This window comes from Cotesia typhae, unplaced genomic scaffold (genome assembly GCF_013202065.1).
Source record: "Cotesia typhae breed Kobodo isofemale line unplaced genomic scaffold, CoteBio_Ctyphae contig_5, whole genome shotgun sequence".
Taxonomy (NCBI): domain Eukaryota; kingdom Metazoa; phylum Arthropoda; class Insecta; order Hymenoptera; family Braconidae; genus Cotesia; species Cotesia typhae.
In genome coordinates, this window is record NW_027423757.1 from 3,506,142 (window position 1) to 3,524,196 (window position 18,055).

Genomic DNA, 18,055 nt, shown 5'->3' on the forward strand with positions numbered 1-18,055 from the left:
TGAAAGTGAAAAATTTTAGAAGCATTTTTTTATTGTAATTAATTTGTGAAAAAAAATTTTTTTAAATTGACAGCTGACGGTCAACTTCAGTATCATAGCAAGTGTAATAAATTTCTAAAACTTGTGAGACAGAATTATGATATTAAAATTAGCTGTCACCTGACCAATTTTTAATTTTATTTAACAATTAAATTTATTATAAAAAAATATTAACAAAAATTGCATTTTTTATTTTTTTTAATTTCTAGATATCAATTTTTTTTAAAAAATTTTTTTTCCTATAATTTATTTGTTAACAAAAATTCTAAAAATTATCAAATATCTGCTAAATTTATGACATTAAAGTTAGGAGTCACTAGAGAATTTTTAAATTTTATTTAACAAAAAAATTAGTTCCAAAAAATTAGATTTTTAATTTTTTGAAATTTATAAATGTCAATTTTTTTTGCCATAATTTATTTGATAAAAAAAATTCTAAAAATTATTAAATATCTGCTAAATTAATTTTTATGACAGAACTTTGTTGTCTTACTTACCCTTTACTTGTTATCATATCTCGACAGGTCTGAAAATTATTATGATTATTAATTAAATAGACAAGGATATGACAAATGAAATTTTACAAAAGTTAAAATTATTAAAATAACGCTAACTTTTTAATTTCTAATTTATTGAAATTAAATTGATATAGTTGATGGCAACTTACTCTGCTACTTGACTTTACATTCTGACAGTAAGTTTGAATTAAACAAATATTATAGACAACAGTTAAAAAATTAGAAATTGTTGTAATTTGACAAAAATTTCATTCGTCTCTGACATATCTACTGTTGTTGCACAGTGACCCGCAGAATAACTATCCCAGTGCCACACTATACAGTGGCCAACTGAGGAAACTTTTCAGAGCCTTCAACCGCTATGACATCTAGTGAATTCGTTAACAAATGCAAAATTGCTAAAAATATCCAGACATTTTTCTTATATAACTTATAACCTAAATAGAACTGTCATCCACAATTAACAGTCTTTTTATTATTTCAAATAAGTAAAATTAGTTTATTAACCTTATATAATGTTCAATATTGGAGTTTAATTGTCGCTGTTTCCTCAAGTATCATTTAGGTAAATTAATATAATTTTATTTTGAATTTATAATAAAATAAAAAAACAAACATATTTTGTAACAATAAAAGTAATTTAATGTGATTGTAAGTTGTAAATATATTTTAACTCCTCTATAGGGAGGAGTATTTTATTGGATAAATATTATTTGTAAAGGATTTATGAAAATTAATGGATGAGAGTAATTACGATTCTCCAGACGAATATACAAGCCTGATGGACGCCCATGTAGCTGAGACACGAACTGACAGCTCTGGTCTGGTCAGTGAAAAGAGAAAACATCGTGCAAAACCACCCACCAACTATGAAGTATGATTTTTAAATTAGTTTTAGAATAAAAATTAAAAAAATTTTTAATTGGTCACAGAAATTCAGGACAATAAATTTCAAACTACGTGTTGATTTTAGTTGATGACATTAAAGTTAGCTGTCACTTGACAATTTAAAAATTTTTTTTTAACAAATAAATTTACTCCAAAAAATTATTTTTAAAAAATTGCATTTGTAGTTTTTTTAAATTTCTAAATGTCAATTTTTTTTATAAATTTTTTTTTGCCATAATTTATTTGTTACAAAAATTATCAACTGTCTGCTAAGTTAATTTTATGAGATTAAAGTTAGTCCTCACTTGACGATTTTTTAATTTTTTTTAGCAAATAAATTTGCTCCAAAAAATTATTTTTAAAAAATTGCATTTGTAGTTTTTTAAAATTTTTAAATGTCAATTTTTTTTATAAATTTTTTTTTCGCTATAATTTATTTGTTACAAAAATTCTTAAAATTATCAACTATCTGCTAAATTAATTTTCATTTTCAGTTGAATGTTTCGTCTTTTTATTAGGACTTCTTCAGCAACTTAATTATACTAGTTCAAAGTTTAAAATATATTGTTAGGAAGTCCTAACTTTGAACTAGTATGATTAAGTTGCTGAGGAAGTCCGAATAAAAAGACGAAACGTTTAACTAATATTAACACGTAGTTTGAAATTTATTGTCCTGAATTCCTGTGACCAATTTTAATTATTTATTATTTTTCTGGACGTGAGCAAGATTCTAAGATTAAAAATATTTATGAAGATTAATTAAAAAAAAAACTTTGTTTATTAGGATGGAAGTTTACCAGAAGTGCGCGTAGAAAATCCAGGATCATCTGGATTCTTCAGTAATTCTAGAAATGCTCCACCTCTCGGTCCAGGTGATGATCCAGCCAGTTACCAGCAAGAAGAGTTTGAAGAAGGTTTAAAATACGGAGCGACTCATGTCATTAAATTATTTGTTCCTGTTTCGTTGTGTATGCTGGTAGTTGTAGCGACTATCAGTTCCATAACATTTTATACAATGAAAGGAGAATACTTAATTTACACACCGTTTCACGATGATGGAGCAGATACTAGTACTAAAGTTTGGCAAGCAGCTGCCAATGCAATGATTTTAATGTTCGTAATAATTTGCATGACTGTACTGCTAATCGTCCTCTACAAATACAAATTTTATAAATTTATCCATGCCTGGTTGATAATGAGTTCATTGATGTTGCTTTTTATTTTTACGGCGCTATATTGCGAAGAAGTATTAAAAGCTTACAACATTCCAATGGATTTTATTACACTGGCAATAATTTTATGGAATTTTGGAGTCGTTGGAATGATATGTATTCATTGGCAGGGTCCGCTAGCCCTTCAACAAGCTTATTTAATATTTATTGCCGCTCTTATGGCTTTAGTATTTATAAAATACTTACCCGAGTGGACGGCGTGGTTTGTTTTGGCTGTTATTAGTATCTGGGGTAAGTTTCTTCCTTTTTAATCTAGACACTGTATTACCTTTTCGTAAACTTTTGAGTTCGGTGTACAAAATTAAATTATTTTTATGTTTTTTGACCCGCTGAAACCGAATATCGCATGATACTGAAATTGAGAGACATCTGATCATTTTTAGAATTTTTTTAACAAACAAATTATAGCAAGAAAATTTTATTGAAATATTTCATCTTTAGAAGCTCTGAAAATTACAAATTATATTTTTGATTTTCAAAAATTCATAATTTAGAAATTATCAACTTTAGGAAAATTTTATAAGAGTAACTTTCGTCTTCAAAATGCCCAAAATACTCAAAAAAAAAAAAAAAAAAAAATAACCAATTTCAAAAAAATTATTTTTAAACAATTGTTTAAAGAAATGGTTATAAACAATTGATGGCCCAGAATTTCGAAAAAATAACTGCGATATTCGGATCAAAAAACATAAAAATAATTTAATTTTGTACACCGACCTCAAAAGTTTATGAAAAGGTAATACAGCGTCTAGACAATTTCTTATTTTCAATTGTACAGTTAAAATGGAAAAAAAAATATTCTGTTTTACTTTTTAGACTTAATTGCCGTTTTAACACCTAATGGTCCACTGAGGGTGTTAGTAGAAATGGCTCAAGAACGTAATGAACCGATTTTCCCAGCTCTTATTTACTCTTCAACAATAATGTACAGTTTTACTATAAGTTATGCTGGATACATTGGAGCAGCAACAATGGCCAATGATGAATCTACTGCAGGAGATAGTGTAAAGTCGCCAGCGAGAGCTCAAACAAGAAATAATACTGCATCAGTAAGTGGAGACGAGGCCGGATTCACTAGAGACTGGGTAGACCATCATGGTAAAAATTTAATTTATTTTTATACTTCCATCTTATTTATATAAGAATGATCTAAGTATTGTTATTAATCATTGTTATTATCTGTACTATTTAAAAAGATGAACGCAGCGCGCGAAGAGTTGAACAAATTAATCGCACTGGAGAGTTAACTGGACGAGTAGAAGTACAGCCTCAGCAGCAGTATCAACGAAATGTTCCTGATGAAGAACGTGGTGTTAAATTAGGCCTCGGTGATTTTATTTTTTACAGCGTTTTAGTTGGTAAAGCATCAAGCTATGGTGATTGGAATACGACATTAGCTTGTTTTGTAGCTATTCTTATTGGGCTTTGTTTAACACTTTTATTACTTGCAATCTTTCAAAAAGCTTTGCCAGCATTACCTATATCAATAACTTTTGGTTTGATATTTTACTTTGCTACTCGCGTAATTGTTGCTCCTTTTGCCGATAGTTTAGCAAGTGAACAAGTATTTATTTAGCTTTAATTTTTATATATACAATAAGTATATATAAAAAAGACTTATTAATTCCAAGACTTGTAATTAATTAATTATTTACATTTATGCATATGAAAACTTATATTTAAAATTTTTTGACTAAATGTAATTGTAATTAACAAATAATTACTGAATTTGCTCTAATTAACTGTCAAACAGGGTTAATAATTTTTTTTATAACATTAAAATAAGAATTTATTAATGTTATTTCCTTTGTTTATATACATAGTGTCCAATGTTTAAGATCACATTGTAAAAAAAAGCAATTGGAAGAGATTATTCCCGATATGATGTTTTATGAAGTATACAGTAAATATTGTATTTTTTTTTTTTGCTATTTATACATAACAATACATATAATACATAAAAGTTTACATATTAGCGCCGTTATAAAACGCTGGGACTGACAGATATTAAAGAATTGCACAGCCATGGGAATGATTATGATAATGCACTTGGTATAATTAGACCACATAATTACTATTGAAATTTAATTTTAGTAAACATTTTTTTTTTACTTATTAATGCTCATAATGGTTTAGGCGAGATCATTTCGATCAATATTCTAGAGATTTATGAAAAATTTATAACATTTTCAAATATAATTCTTTTTTAAAGGTAAATATTATTGCATTTTTTACGCCTATTTAAATACATAGCTATTAATTAAAATTATAAATAATTTAAAACTTCCAAATTTTTGTGAATTCAATAATATTTTAATTTTAAGCATTTTTTATCGTCCAATCAAAATTTTTTAGTGGCAGATTTTTCCATGCTTTTTTTTTTTAATTTTTATCTGTTGCTTAGTAATAATTAGCAAGAGCAAGATTAACAGCAGTATAATTTTATTCTGTATGTATTGAATTTTAATTTTTATTGTACAAATTTATTCAATGTCAAGACTAACGATTAGAAAAATTAAATTTTCCGTCAAAATAACGACTCATCTAAAATTGCATGAAAAGCTGTCAATTCATCCAAAAAATAAATATGTCTATTTTTGGTACCTATCGCTATTAATATTATTTTTGAAATATATATATATATATATATATATATATATATATATATATATATATATATATATATATATATATATATATATATATATATATATATATATATATATATTGTATAAAGATCAGGTCAATGATTACAATTTAATTTATTTTATTGATTGGTTCATTGTAAAGAAAAAATTAACGATTATTTTATCCTTAATTGATAGTTTGAATACTGATAATTCGATTAAACGATTATACACATGCCAAACTAATATAATGAGGCTACCGTTGAATATTTATCCCATTAAAACTTAAAAAATTGTGCACTTTTGTCATAAATTAAAATAGATTTAACAATTCGCGATAGCTTCGTAAATATTTAAAAATGATTTCTTATGAGTTTACTAGTACTCAAATAAGATAACAATAAATATCATGATTTAAAAATTGATAACTACTACTTATTTAATTCATCAGACAAAAACAAATACGAAAATAAATAACATGAGCCAATAACGAGGCTCAATTATTTTTTCTTAGCTACCGTCAAATTTAATACCTTCAAATGGCCCACGACGAAAAAACGGACTAAATTCAATCAACGATTGCTTGTCTATATTACAAAGATTGCCATGAAATTTGTAGAGAGATTCGCAGGTTGGCAATTCGGAGCAAACTTGTATGAGTCGTCGTAAGTAATCTTCAAGCCGTTTCCTTCGTTGACGCGCGACCACTTCATATTTTGCAAATACTTGTCTCGGTGGAAAATGAATTGCAGACACCTAAAATGAAACCAATTGAATATTATACTAATTAATTAATTAATTACTTAAAAAAAAAACGTGAATTTGATATCACATACTTTGCCATTATATTTCTGACGCATGTAGATACAAAGCTCGCGAAACCGCCGATAACGACGTAAAAGTGTCCAACTGTCATCCTGCACGACCACTCGTATTTCATACTCATAATGACTGGACGAACCAGCACCTCGGATAACATATGACGGCACAGTAACTATCATATTTATGATATTGTCTGCTGTACTATCGCTAGGTATTAAGGAAGGCAACGATCTGGTAATAGAAAGTGCATAAGGACTTCCTAAACGATCTCCACGATTTAAACTCTGGAACAAAAATAATTTCTTTGTTATTTCGCGTTACTGATGCTATAAGAGCGTATCCCGAAAAAAATACCCTTGAAAAGGCATAAGGGCGTACAAAAAAAATTTTTTTTTTGGGAAACAACGTATTTTTACTTTAAATGCATAGAAATGATGAAAAAAATTTTTTTTCAAATTTAAAATTAACTTTGATCAAAATTTTTTGGAATTTGAAATTTGGGATAATTTCTTGATTTAATTAAAAAAATTTTTCATCATTTCTATGCATTTAAAACAAAAATACGTTGTTTCCCAAAAAAAAAATTTTTTTGTACTCTTTTATGGCCCCCAGTGGGTACCCCGAGTGCCATAAGGGTGTACCAAAAAATTTCAAATTTGAAAAAAATTTTTTTTTGTCATTTCTACACGTTTCAAGTAAAAAAATGTTGTTTCTGCCCGTTTTACGCATAACTACGTCGATTCACGAAAAAAATTTTTTGGTACGCCATTTGTTTGTCTTGTTATAACTTATTTTGATTGAAGTTATAAATTGAACAAATTAATTAATACTAAATTTTGTACTTACTGTAAGATAAACAGAAGAATATCCTCGAGCCGTTGGTATCCTTGGAGTAATTGATTGATTTGTTGTCTGTTCATCCATACGATCACTTATGGTATCTCTATCGGACTCTTGTTGATTACTTCCAGATGGTAAATTCCAATTACTATCGTCCTCAGACTCAGTTTCACCATAATTAACTGGTAGTTCTGTTTGAGATGTTCCTTTTCGTATTTGAAATCGCTTTTCCTGTTTCAACAACCATACTTCTAATTCGATCTGCTGTCTTTGAAGATCTTGAAGGACTAAAATCTGTTGATTAAGATCATCTTTAGCAGGACTACTAGTTTCCAGGCACTTTATTACGACCATTCTCTGTTGGTTGATCTTTTCATTCAGTCTTTTCATCTCTTTATTTTCTTGTATTCGCATTTCTATACTAGCAACTTCTTGAGATTCAATTTCATCATCTTTGATAAATATTTCTCTTTTTTCATCTATATTTGAATTTACTTTTTTTTCTAAAACCTTATCATGTATTTTTTCTATTACTATTTCTTCATCTTCTTTTTCTTCTTTTAATTTAGTATTTGGGGAGATTTGAATATTATTATCCGTAGGATTTAAACTTATCGTAGGTAACAAATTAGGGGATTGAACTTTTTCAGCTGTTTGGTTTTTATATTCATTACTATCTTCTTTATTATTGATTTTATTTTCCTCCACAATTTTATTTGATTCAGTATCTTTTACTTCCGTAATATCAATCTCAGGGAAGAAAGAACGTAGTTCTGGAGAATTAGCTGCTGCTGTATGGAATGTTTCAGTCGTGTCTGATGAACTAGGTAAATCAGACGGTAATAAGCACAGAGCTGAAGCTATTCTTAATTTACGATTACAAGCATCTTGAAATGATTTTAAATCATGGCTTGAAAGAACATCACTGCTACTACTTGATCGTCCTGGAGAAGCCGGTAATGCTCGTTTTAAGTTCAATGTCAAGCTTTGCTTGCGTTTTAAAATTTCTTGAAGCTGATCTTGAGTTCTCTTAGCGAGTTGAACTTTTTTTTCTGTAATCTCTTGACTTTCATACTGTAATAATAAATTAATGATAAAAATAATCAATTTTCAAAAACAATTTAATAAATAAATTATTCATTTATTTTTTTTTTACCTCTAAATACAGCATTTGTCTTTGTTTAACTGTCATTTCCGATAGTTCTTCTTCCATTTTATCAACTTTCGTTTGATGTTCACTTAAAGATTTAACTTTGGTCTGCAGTTCAAATTCTAAAGCAGCTAATTCTTTTTTCTGAAAAATAAAAATTTAGTTTAACATTTTTTCAAAATGAATAATTATGTAAAAATATATTTGATAATAATTATATGTACATGATGATTCACAAGCTCTTTCATAGCATCCAATGAATTTTGATCGTTAAAATTGGACCATGATTCTGGCATACTATCATTACTTACTGCATCATCTGTCTGTAAAATGAAATATTAATTACAAATTTTTATGAGATTCATATAAATTAAAAAAAATATATAAATAAGTGGGTATCTTCTTTAAGACTGAAGCCGAGAAGTTTTTTCGATCGAGCATTAGTGATGAGCGATGAAAAAATATATCAGTCTGTGTCTTACCTTTTTCCATGAATGTTGGTGTTTCTGCAAATGATTTTGGTTGTTTATGAACTCTTCGAATTGTCGTAGTTTTGTCTGTAGATTGGTACGTAGAGAGGAGACTTCCCTACACAAATTTTCTACCTAGCCACACATACATACCGTAGCGTTAACAAAATGTAACGGATAAAATAATAAATAACAACGCTTGTACGACAGTTTTAACTCAATAAACAAAAATAAATAATAGTTTATCAAAGCTTTTCTGTCATAAAAATAATTTATAGATAAAATAACTTAAATAATAATAATAAATAACAGAATGAAAATAACTATAATTGTGAAAAGAATACATGCGGCCTACAAGGATCAAATCGTATCAGAATATCTTACCTGCTGTTACATTGCGAATTGTGTACTTTTTTTTTTCCAACTTTGAGATGCAGAGATTCAAAAAAATAATAATACGACTACTTGTACCCCGAAAAATCAGACAAAGAGTGGGTTTGTTAATGTGAAACTTTAAATATTTAATATTAATAATAATTATGAAATAAATTAATTAGAGAAAAAAAATTTACATTTAAAGGGAACGCGTTGATACATAACACATATAACATACGAAAGAAGTGAGTGCATTTGTATAATACTTCAAGGCCAATATTTGTAAGAAAAATTTATTAACCAACAATTAGAGTAATATATATTTATAACAACAATGTTTTTTTTTTTGCTTATCATTTCTCTCCTCGCATAACAAACCCATTAAGATTTTTATATTTTCTCTCAATTTCAATAAATGACTTCAATAACTATTTACAAATTATATGTTCCATTGTTCTCTGTATAAATTTATCTACAATAAATAGAACATATCACGTCTCATTTGTTCCGGCAATATCTTCGCCATTTATACTAGTATGTAATGCTATGTACAATTAATGAGTATATTTTTGTCAGGCACAAAAAAATAATTTTTCTTTTAAATTGAATTTGTAAAGATTCCAATTAGTCGTCAAAAAATAAATGCTTTCTTAATATTACTTTGAATTAACTGCTACCATTTCATGGTTAATTTTTTTATAATATTTTAAAATCATTCTCTAGTCCAGCTTAGAGAATAAAAAACATAATTTACAATTTATATGTCACGTCATTTGTAGGTCATTTTATGGATACACCGCAGTCGATTAAATTTTGAAAGACTTTAACGTGACTTTGTCGTCACATGTCCAGAGGACATACATGCGAGTATATGATGATATTGCCGGATAAACATATGAGAACACCGAGTACAACGAGGACCAAGTATAATTGATATTTATTTGGTATTACAAGTAAATCCGGAGACGGCGAATCCAAGTCACTTACTTGTGTCATCTCGTCGCGTCGTTCTTGCTCCAAGGCACGTCGTCTAGTACGTAAATCACGTTGTCGTGATTCCAAAGCAGCTATTGCATCAGCCCATTCTTTCCATTGTGCGCCCCATTCTCTCTCAAGTTCCTTCTGTGCGCCCTCAAGCGCTTCACGTCTTGCTGCCCACCTTTCTTCACGTTCTTCTTGTTCTTTCTATTTACAGAACAAAAATATAATTATATTGCAGTAAGTAATACTCTTCTAACATCACGTAAATCCATTATTATAAGATTATCAAACAAACAAAAGTAATAAATTACCTTAAAGTCTTCCTTTTCTTTAATTAGAGCAGCTTTTTGTTGCTCTAACTCTTCAAATGCACGTAAATCTTCATTTGAATTTAATAAATTATCACTGGAGGAAGATACATTAAGATCAGATACACTCCAACTGAGCAAAGATAAACGTGATAAATTAACAACCGTCGATTGAAGATTCCCATTTCCTGTTCCACCTTCTTTTCTAAGTTTAGCAGCCTCTGCTGGATCATTGTATCGAAACATATTATTTCGACCGAGTAATATAATACAACCCTGAGATAATCGTGTTGGTTTATCAATTTGAGCCATATTAATCCAGCAGTGAGGTGAAAGAGGATGAAGAGTTGCTACACCTGCATCGAGTTCCACGATACAATGTTCAGGTTCAACGTCTGCACCTGTCAGAACAATGTCCTGTAGTGTACTAGCTTCTTCAGTTCCCACTAAGGTTTTTCCTTCTTTCAAATGATACAAAGTAACTCCTGTACTCAATAAATCATCATCGATACCAACTAAATGTGGCATCTCTGAATCTAAAACTACACCAACTCCACTTTTTCTTAATCCTAATGCCCGTTGTTCTTGAAGTATCATCTGTGTTTCTCGCCACTTTTCAGTCCATTCTTCTGTAAGGACTTTTTCTTGTTCTTGTTTTTCATGAATTTGAGCTAAAAGAACCTTTTGTTGCGGTGGTCTTTCTATGTTCTATTTAATAAACAAAAAAAAAAAAAAAAAAAGAAATTAATATCAATTTTATTAATAAATCTTTAAAAATAATTATAAATACTTACCACGTCTTTTCCAATCATTGATTTTAGTTTCATAATTTCATCTCTAAGTTCTTTAATGAGTTTAACGTTTGGATCTTCATTAATAGTAGGTTTATTAATAATATTTTTAGCTCTATTAGCATATCTTAGTGTGCTTAATGTTTCACCATAATTACAATCAGCAGGACTTATGGCGGCAATCATTATCGTTTTAGAATTACCACCAAGTGAGTCTTTGAGTAACCACGTGAGTACACTATCACGATAAGGAATGAAAACATTTCTTCTCGAACTATTTGTGTCCGAAAAAGAACTAATATCGGCTAACGCTGATATTACGGAACCAAGAGTAACAAGAGATTTATTTATGTGCGCACCTTCTTTTAATCTCTGACCTGTTGCTCCCGTAGCATTAGCTCGTTCACTGAAAACAATCCATTCATTCATTAAGTTTCAAAAGATTCTATTAAATATACCTAAATATATAGAGATTTGTATTATAAATTTTTACCTTCCAGCTAAATCTACAAGATGAACTTTTGATACAGTTTCAGAAGGCATATTACCTTCTGAAAATCCAGCTTGGACAAAAGTTATTGTAAATATCGCGTGACTTCTACTGCTTACATCATTCATATTTGTGCTAGCGGTTGTTCTGTGCGTGTTTCCTCTCACCATACATTCCTAGAAATCAACATAATCCATGTAATCAACCAAAGATCGTAGCTTATAATTTTAAAGACCTTGTTTTTAAATAATTCAGAAATAAAAATAATTTGATTAAAAACAAAAATTTTATTGCTCTAATGAATTTTTAATCACCTGAATATCGGAGTAATCATAGACAAGATGGTTTGAGAGATTTTGTACATAAGGACCTCTCTTTGGATGTTCTCGAACTTTGAGAGAGTGATATGGGGTTTGATCAGGCCTTAATAAATCTCTGACTCTTTCATTATGAATTTCTAAAAAAGATACTTCTGTTCTATACGAAGCTCCAGTATCTTTTCCAGCTGCCATTCTCGCAAATAATGTCTTACATATTCTCGGTATTAGGCCTTGTGACTCCTATTAAATGATGTAATATTTTAATTTATAATAATTTCATTGTATATTCTTGGGTGTGAAAAACAATAATATATGTAATAAAGTCATTACAATGAAATTAAAAAAAAAAATCATTTACCGGCGAGCCCATCATCGTAAACGTTTTGCCGGAACCCGTTTGACCGTAGGCGAAGACACAGGCGTTGTAACCTGCGAAGGCACTTTCTATGACGTCTGTACCGAGATCGTAGAACACCTGAAACGGAAAGAATAATTGTTGATCGAATCCTTAAACGGTGCGATCGTATTGTGACGTGTCATGATTACAATTCTGAACTTGGACTATACGTGCGGAAGCATGCCTTATTGCGCATCAATATTACTTTTTTTAATGTTTAAAAACCGTAAGAATGTACGTGTCGTTTAATTATTTTATTGTTAATATATATTTTAATCAATCATCACATTACCTATTGATAACCAATAACAAAGTGGATATCTGTATAACTGTCATTATTTTAATAAGTATTATAAATCATACCTCTTCTTGAGACGCATAATTTTCATCAGTAGGCTCATAAGACCAATAGGAATGATCAAATGTAAAATCCTTATATTTTTCTTTATCATTATCTCGACAGTTCCCTGGACTCTATAAAAACAGTAATATTAATTAAATAAACTTGAAATTTAATATAACTAATCATTAATAATTAAGTTATAATAATATCAATATTATTATTATTTTGAATATATTTATCTGATGACCTAATGTTCAACAGAAACATCAAAGTTAACAATAGTTGGCGGCTATTTTTTTCCAATAACTAATGGTAATGAGTAATGTGGTAATCGAATAAGACTAGTTTCTCTTCAACACTCTTGCAACTTTCTCCGCAACAACAGCTGATTTAATGTAAAACAATTTATTTTTCTAAAAATGGTACTGCATACAATCTACTATAATTGATTAATTCACCAATTAGAATATTAACCTCTGTTACTCATAATAATAAATTATATATTAATTGGCTTTATATTTTTCAGTGTTTTGATATTCTAAGCTATAGGTATTATGTTACCGTTATTAATACGTCTTGAGGTCAATAATGCTCAGTATAATACTTAGAAATAAATACATTGAACAAAAAGATAATGATTTATTGAGAAAGATAAAATAATAAACTAATTTATTTGATAATTAAAAAAATTAATTACAATTATTTTTGATAAATTTTGTTATTTATAGTCAATCTAAAACAGTAAAATTTTTTTAATTAAAGCTTTGATTTAGAGTAGATATAATAATACCGCAGTTGTCAAACAGCCACCTGCTGAATCTATTGATACATTATTGGATGACAAGTAAAACTTATATGTAGCACAGACGTACATATATAAGCATATATATTACCTACTTAATTTAAATATAATATTTGATGTTTTAAACTGCTATTCTGTTCACTAATATTAGAATTGCATTATACATTACCTTGCTATTATATATCCGTGTCCTTTTGCCATCCATCTGAACGATCAGTTTCGCATTCATGGCCACTTCCCTAGAATAAAAACATCATGTTATGTATAAATCAACTGGCAATATTATAACAGATTTAATTTATACTTTGACGACGCACTCTATCTCTGTCTCTTTTTCACAAATATCTAATTTTATTTTTAGTCTACTATCCGTTTTACTACTAAATTTTAAATAAAATTTTTGTGTAGTACCAATTTAAAAATAACGATGTCAATCTATTCTTCGTAATTGTAAAAATAGAACGGATATTATTTAATCACTTCATTCATCAGTCAAAATAATAATTTATGTATTTTATCAGCAAAAAAAAATTTTTTTTGTTAAATATAAATATTTTTGTCGTCAAATAAATTAAATTAATATCTTGATTTGTTAATGAAAGTCATAAATTTAAAAAACTATTTATTTAATAAATAAAAAAAAAAGAAGTTAATTATCAAAGAAGGACGATGGAGAAATCTCATATGAATTTTGTAAACGGGGTTAGGAGGACAAAAATAAATAATAACAAAAACAGAAAACAAAGTGTATCAGTTGAAGCGATGGCAGGTGGGATTCCAGGAATGAAAAAAGATATTCGGTGTAAGCTGTGAATTTAAACAAAACAATAAAGTATACTGGACATTTAATAAATTGGTGGCTTTAAACGTTCCAATATGTTAGCATTTACTGACAAAAAATTTAAAATTTAACGATTTAAAAAATAATAAAAATAAATAAATACCTTTTATTAAAGGGACGGACCCTTACAGCCACCTTCACCGAAGCCATGGTTGACAATATGATGGCATGGACGTCTTGTTGCACTTAGAAACGTAGCCCGAGGCGAATGTGTATGGTGATTTATTAATTATTCTTCTCTTGGTTTGTTTTTTTAGTTACGCTACGTAGCTATGCGGTTTAACATCACTACGCAGCATACACACTGTCATTTTTAGTACGGTGGTTGAAAAATTAATCTGACCACACTCAACCATCATCGTCGTCCTCTTTTCTAGTATATGCTCGTGATAAAACGAATAACTAATATGCATCAGGATTAGAAGTAAATAGATAGACTACTCTGAACTGGAGACTGGTATGGACTGACTGACAAATGTAGCAACACCACCAGCTGCTAATGTATTTTACAGTCTACACATCCGTACAATGTCAGAGCCCGAGTAGAAACAGAGAATGAGAGCCAAGAGGATGGAGATAGATTAGCACCAGTTGTACAAGAGACTTTGCTGAGAAATAAAGACAGAGGAAAGAGATACAATTGAAAAAGGATGAAGTATAAGTGATGTATATACCTGCAACAGTAAAATAAAATGAATAAAATAAAAATTTTTATTCACTAGCGCATGCGTTCGTCTGCCGGTATTGTCGGGTTTGATTGTAATAGACAAGTTTTAATTGTTGGCGGGAAAATAAACATAACAAAAAAAACAAAAGTTAGTTAACTGTTGTTTTTACTTAAATAAATTAAGAAAAAACTCCTACTCCGATGTATAATGCAAGATGACACTAAAGTTAGCTGTCACTTGACAATTTTTTAATTTTTTTTAACAAATAAATTTCTTCCAAAAAATTATTTTTAAAAAATTGCATTTGTAGTTTTTTAAAATTTCTAAATGTCAATTTTTTAAAAATTTTATTTTTTGCCATAATTTATTTGTTATAAAAATTCTTAAAATTATCAACTATCTGCTAAGTTAATTTTCATTAATGCAAGAAATAAAAAAAATAAAAAAAATTAGAAGTTCTGAAAAATTTTATTGAAAAATTTCATCTTTAGAAGCTCTGAAAATTACAAATGACATTTTTATAAACAATTTTCTAAGCCTAGTTTATTTTTCAAGAAAAATCAAAAAATTGTCAAGTGTCTGCTAACTTTAGCCTCATTGCTAACTTCAGTGTCAGGAAATTACAAAAATGAAGTTAGCCGACATTTCAAATTTTTATAAATTTTTTATTAAAAAAATTTTTCAATTAAATAATTAAAAAAAAAATTTCACCTGTAAAAAACTTGAAAAACTATAAGTGTAATCTTTTAGAAATATCTTTTTAATCATAATATAATTAATAAAAAAAAATAAAAAATTTTCAGACCTCCGCTAACTTCAGTGTCACACGAAATTACTAATATTAAGCGATTATAAGATAAGAAACTTTGAATTTTTTAATTTGTTCGGTTTGTCAGATCTTTATCACAATACTTGAATTGTATGACGGACTCTTAGTACTAAAAAAAGAAAAAAAAATTTTAATAGAACAGAAGTTAATATGTATCGTTTACTTATTTGTAATCTATTTATAAACATCAAAGTAAAAAATTCTTGACTGCGATAAGAATCTAAAGAGATGATGAGATGAAGAATGAAACTGGTTCTCTTCTTGACAATTGCTGGAAGGGATTTCAATGCAGAAATCCACCCACATCTAAGTAATCTACACTTTTATTATTTTGTCATAGATATGCTTATGTATCACACAGTCGTAAGTATAGTTATAGTATTTATTGTTGTGTACACGTTGTGGTGTTGTAAAACCGCAAGCATTCACTCTTGTTATTTCTATTGTCTATTTTTATAGCTTCGAATCAATTTTAAATCTACATTAAAATTTTATAAATATAGCATTTTTTTTTTTTTAAATTTTTGTTCCAAGTTCCGTCAAAACTTCTTTCAGAAATTGAAGTTTTTTAAATTATTACTTCGGCGTTGAATGTTTTACAAATGCCAATAATTTTTTATTACTTTTTTACAGTTGTTAGTCTGTATATGCATAATAAAATAATGTAAAATAATATGATCGAGTTTACTTAACTTCTGAAATTACTGTCTATAACGGATTAGTTACTTGGGTTAAAAAACTTGTTTTTCAAAATCAGACTTTCCTTTATTCACTAAAAAAATGTTATTTTTTATAAAATGTAAAGTATTAACTTGTTTCAGAAATTATACTTAAGCCTAAGTATCTTGTTAACAAATCAATTTATCTAAATCGACAAAATTGAATTAGTTTAGTTCTTATTATAATCGATATCTTTCAAACGAGAGGCTATAAAATGAAACCTTGAAGAAAGTATGAGTGGGAATTATGCGATATTAACGATTCTTTATGATTCATAACCAATCACAGCTTGACGTAATCATGCCTGCAATATTCCAATTAACTTATATATAAAAATAAATGTGAAATATACAAGTAAACTTGCGTACGACAAATGGAGTGAATATAGAGATACATCTTATGTCTAATTTATATTCCGCTCACGAAGCAACATTTCCTCTACTTCCGAATAAGTAACAAGTTCTACTAAATTCATCTTTTCTCTTTATATACTTCTTGCTATGTATTTATTTTTATATACTTGTCATTTGTGGTATATAAATAAGTCTCTTCGTATTTTTAGATCGTTAAGACATTCACCTTGGAATTTAAAAAATTTATATTATTTCAGGAATGCAGCGTGTGTCATAGCAATTATATCGTAGAAAACCTGACACATTAATACATCACGCTATCAAACGTCATGTTGACTAATCTAAATGTTTTCTAATGTAAATGTAATTAACACTAAGTTAATATGATAAAGTCGTTTTCAAAGTGTACAATTTAGTCATAATATTTCGTATTTTTGTGCAGTAGAAAAAATGAATAGCTGTTGGTCTTTATACTGCCACCATGAATTAGTTGGCGCCGAATATCAACATAAATCATAAACATATAATAATATACATAATATCCGTGTTCAATGTCGCAGGAAAAATATATATCGATACTGCCATTCTAATACGTCGTATCTCACATTTAAAAAATTTTACAGCAGACGGTAAAAACAGTTCATTTTTAACATTGTTCAAATGGAATTCAATGGATGAAAATGTTTATTTAAAAATAGTTATTAAACTATTTGACCTTTAAATTTTTAATATGACTTGCATAATATTGTTGTGATTCTATTTAAAAGAAAAATCAATATGTCAAATTTTGTGGGATACAATGTATTAAACGGAGAAAATAAAACATCAATGGTTACTGTTTTATACAAATATTAGAAAAGTATTCATAGACAGTAGAGAGTGGTGTATGAGACACGACTGGTTAATGCCAGCGCACGACTCTGTAATATACAGAAAGTAGCCAGTAGTTTTTATATAGCGCTCTCTACTGTCTCAAGCATTTTAACCACTTTTTTTTCCAAAATACTACTGATTACTGTACTAAATAGTAATCAGTGCTGTTCTTTTTTTCTCCGTGCAGAATGGCAGTATCGATATACATACACTGAGAAAAAAAATTCTTGACTGGAGTGTACATTTTTTTGACTCAAGAAAATATTAAGGAAGATTGAAAATTTTTTGAATGAAGTCAAAGTTTCTTGAGCCAAAATAACTTTTGTTTTCCTTAAAATTTTCTTCGCACAAGAAATTTGTTTTTTGTGTATACACTGA

The 18,055-nt window shown here is 28.3% G+C and overlaps 2 protein-coding genes across 7 annotated transcripts; one reads left to right on the forward strand and one right to left on the reverse strand.

Annotated features, from left to right (window-relative positions):
- Positions 1-966: 966 nt before the first annotated feature.
- Positions 967-15,045, forward strand: Psn (presenilin). Of its 5 annotated transcripts, none has more exons than XM_074247643.1 (6): positions 967-1,122; positions 1,242-1,431; positions 2,230-2,908; positions 3,494-3,775; positions 3,874-4,005; positions 12,853-13,300. In XM_074247643.1, exons 2-6 carry the CDS (start codon positions 1,294-1,296, stop codon positions 12,912-12,914), a joined length of 1,293 nt encoding a protein of 430 aa, XP_074103744.1. In that variant the 5' UTR covers positions 967-1,122; positions 1,242-1,293; the 3' UTR covers positions 12,915-13,300. The 5 variants fall into 5 exon arrangements, with proteins under 5 accessions (XP_074103744.1, XP_074103745.1, XP_074103741.1 ...); XM_074247644.1 differs by lacking the exon at positions 12,853-13,300 and adding an exon at positions 14,492-15,045 and having other exon boundaries at positions 968-1,122; XM_074247640.1 differs by lacking the exon at positions 12,853-13,300 and having other exon boundaries at positions 968-1,122; positions 3,874-4,894.
- Klp98a (kinesin-like protein 98A) lies at positions 5,390-14,484 on the reverse strand. 2 transcript variants are annotated; one of them, XM_074247638.1, is made up of 15 exons: positions 14,338-14,484; positions 13,563-13,632; positions 12,612-12,722; positions 12,210-12,326; positions 11,846-12,091; positions 11,535-11,707; positions 11,045-11,447; positions 10,254-10,958; positions 9,949-10,146; positions 8,599-8,721; positions 8,341-8,439; positions 8,123-8,260; positions 6,973-8,040; positions 6,141-6,410; positions 5,390-6,060 (listed from the first exon to the last, which is right to left on the reverse strand). In XM_074247638.1, the coding sequence occupies exons 1-15, from the start codon at positions 14,382-14,384 to the stop codon at positions 5,815-5,817; spliced, it is 4,014 nt and encodes a 1,337-aa protein (XP_074103739.1). In that variant the 5' UTR covers positions 14,385-14,484; the 3' UTR covers positions 5,390-5,814. The 2 variants fall into 2 exon arrangements, with proteins under 2 accessions (XP_074103739.1, XP_074103740.1); XM_074247639.1 differs by lacking the exon at positions 8,599-8,721.
- Positions 15,046-18,055: the final 3,010 nt, after the last annotated feature.

Coding starts and splice junctions, on each gene's coding strand:
- Psn (XM_074247640.1), top strand. CDS start 1,294: ATGGATGAGAGTAATTACGATTCTCCAGACGAATATACAAGCCTGATG. Junction 2,909..3,493: donor GGCTGTTATTAGTATCTGGG/GTAAGTTTCTTC, acceptor TTTACTTTTTAG/ACTTAATTGCCGTTTTAACA. Junction 3,776..3,873: donor AGACTGGGTAGACCATCATG/GTAAAAATTTAA, acceptor CTATTTAAAAAG/ATGAACGCAGCGCGCGAAGA.
- Klp98a (XM_074247638.1), bottom strand. CDS start 14,384: ATGGCTTCGGTGAAGGTGGCTGTAAGGGTCCGTCCCTTTAATAAAAG. Junction 12,723..13,562: donor CACGGATATATAATAGCAAG/GTAATGTATAAT, acceptor CTGTTTTTATAG/AGTCCAGGGAACTGTCGAGA. Junction 8,041..8,122: donor GACAAATGCTGTATTTAGAG/GTAAAAAAAAAA, acceptor TTATTATTACAG/TATGAAAGTCAAGAGATTAC.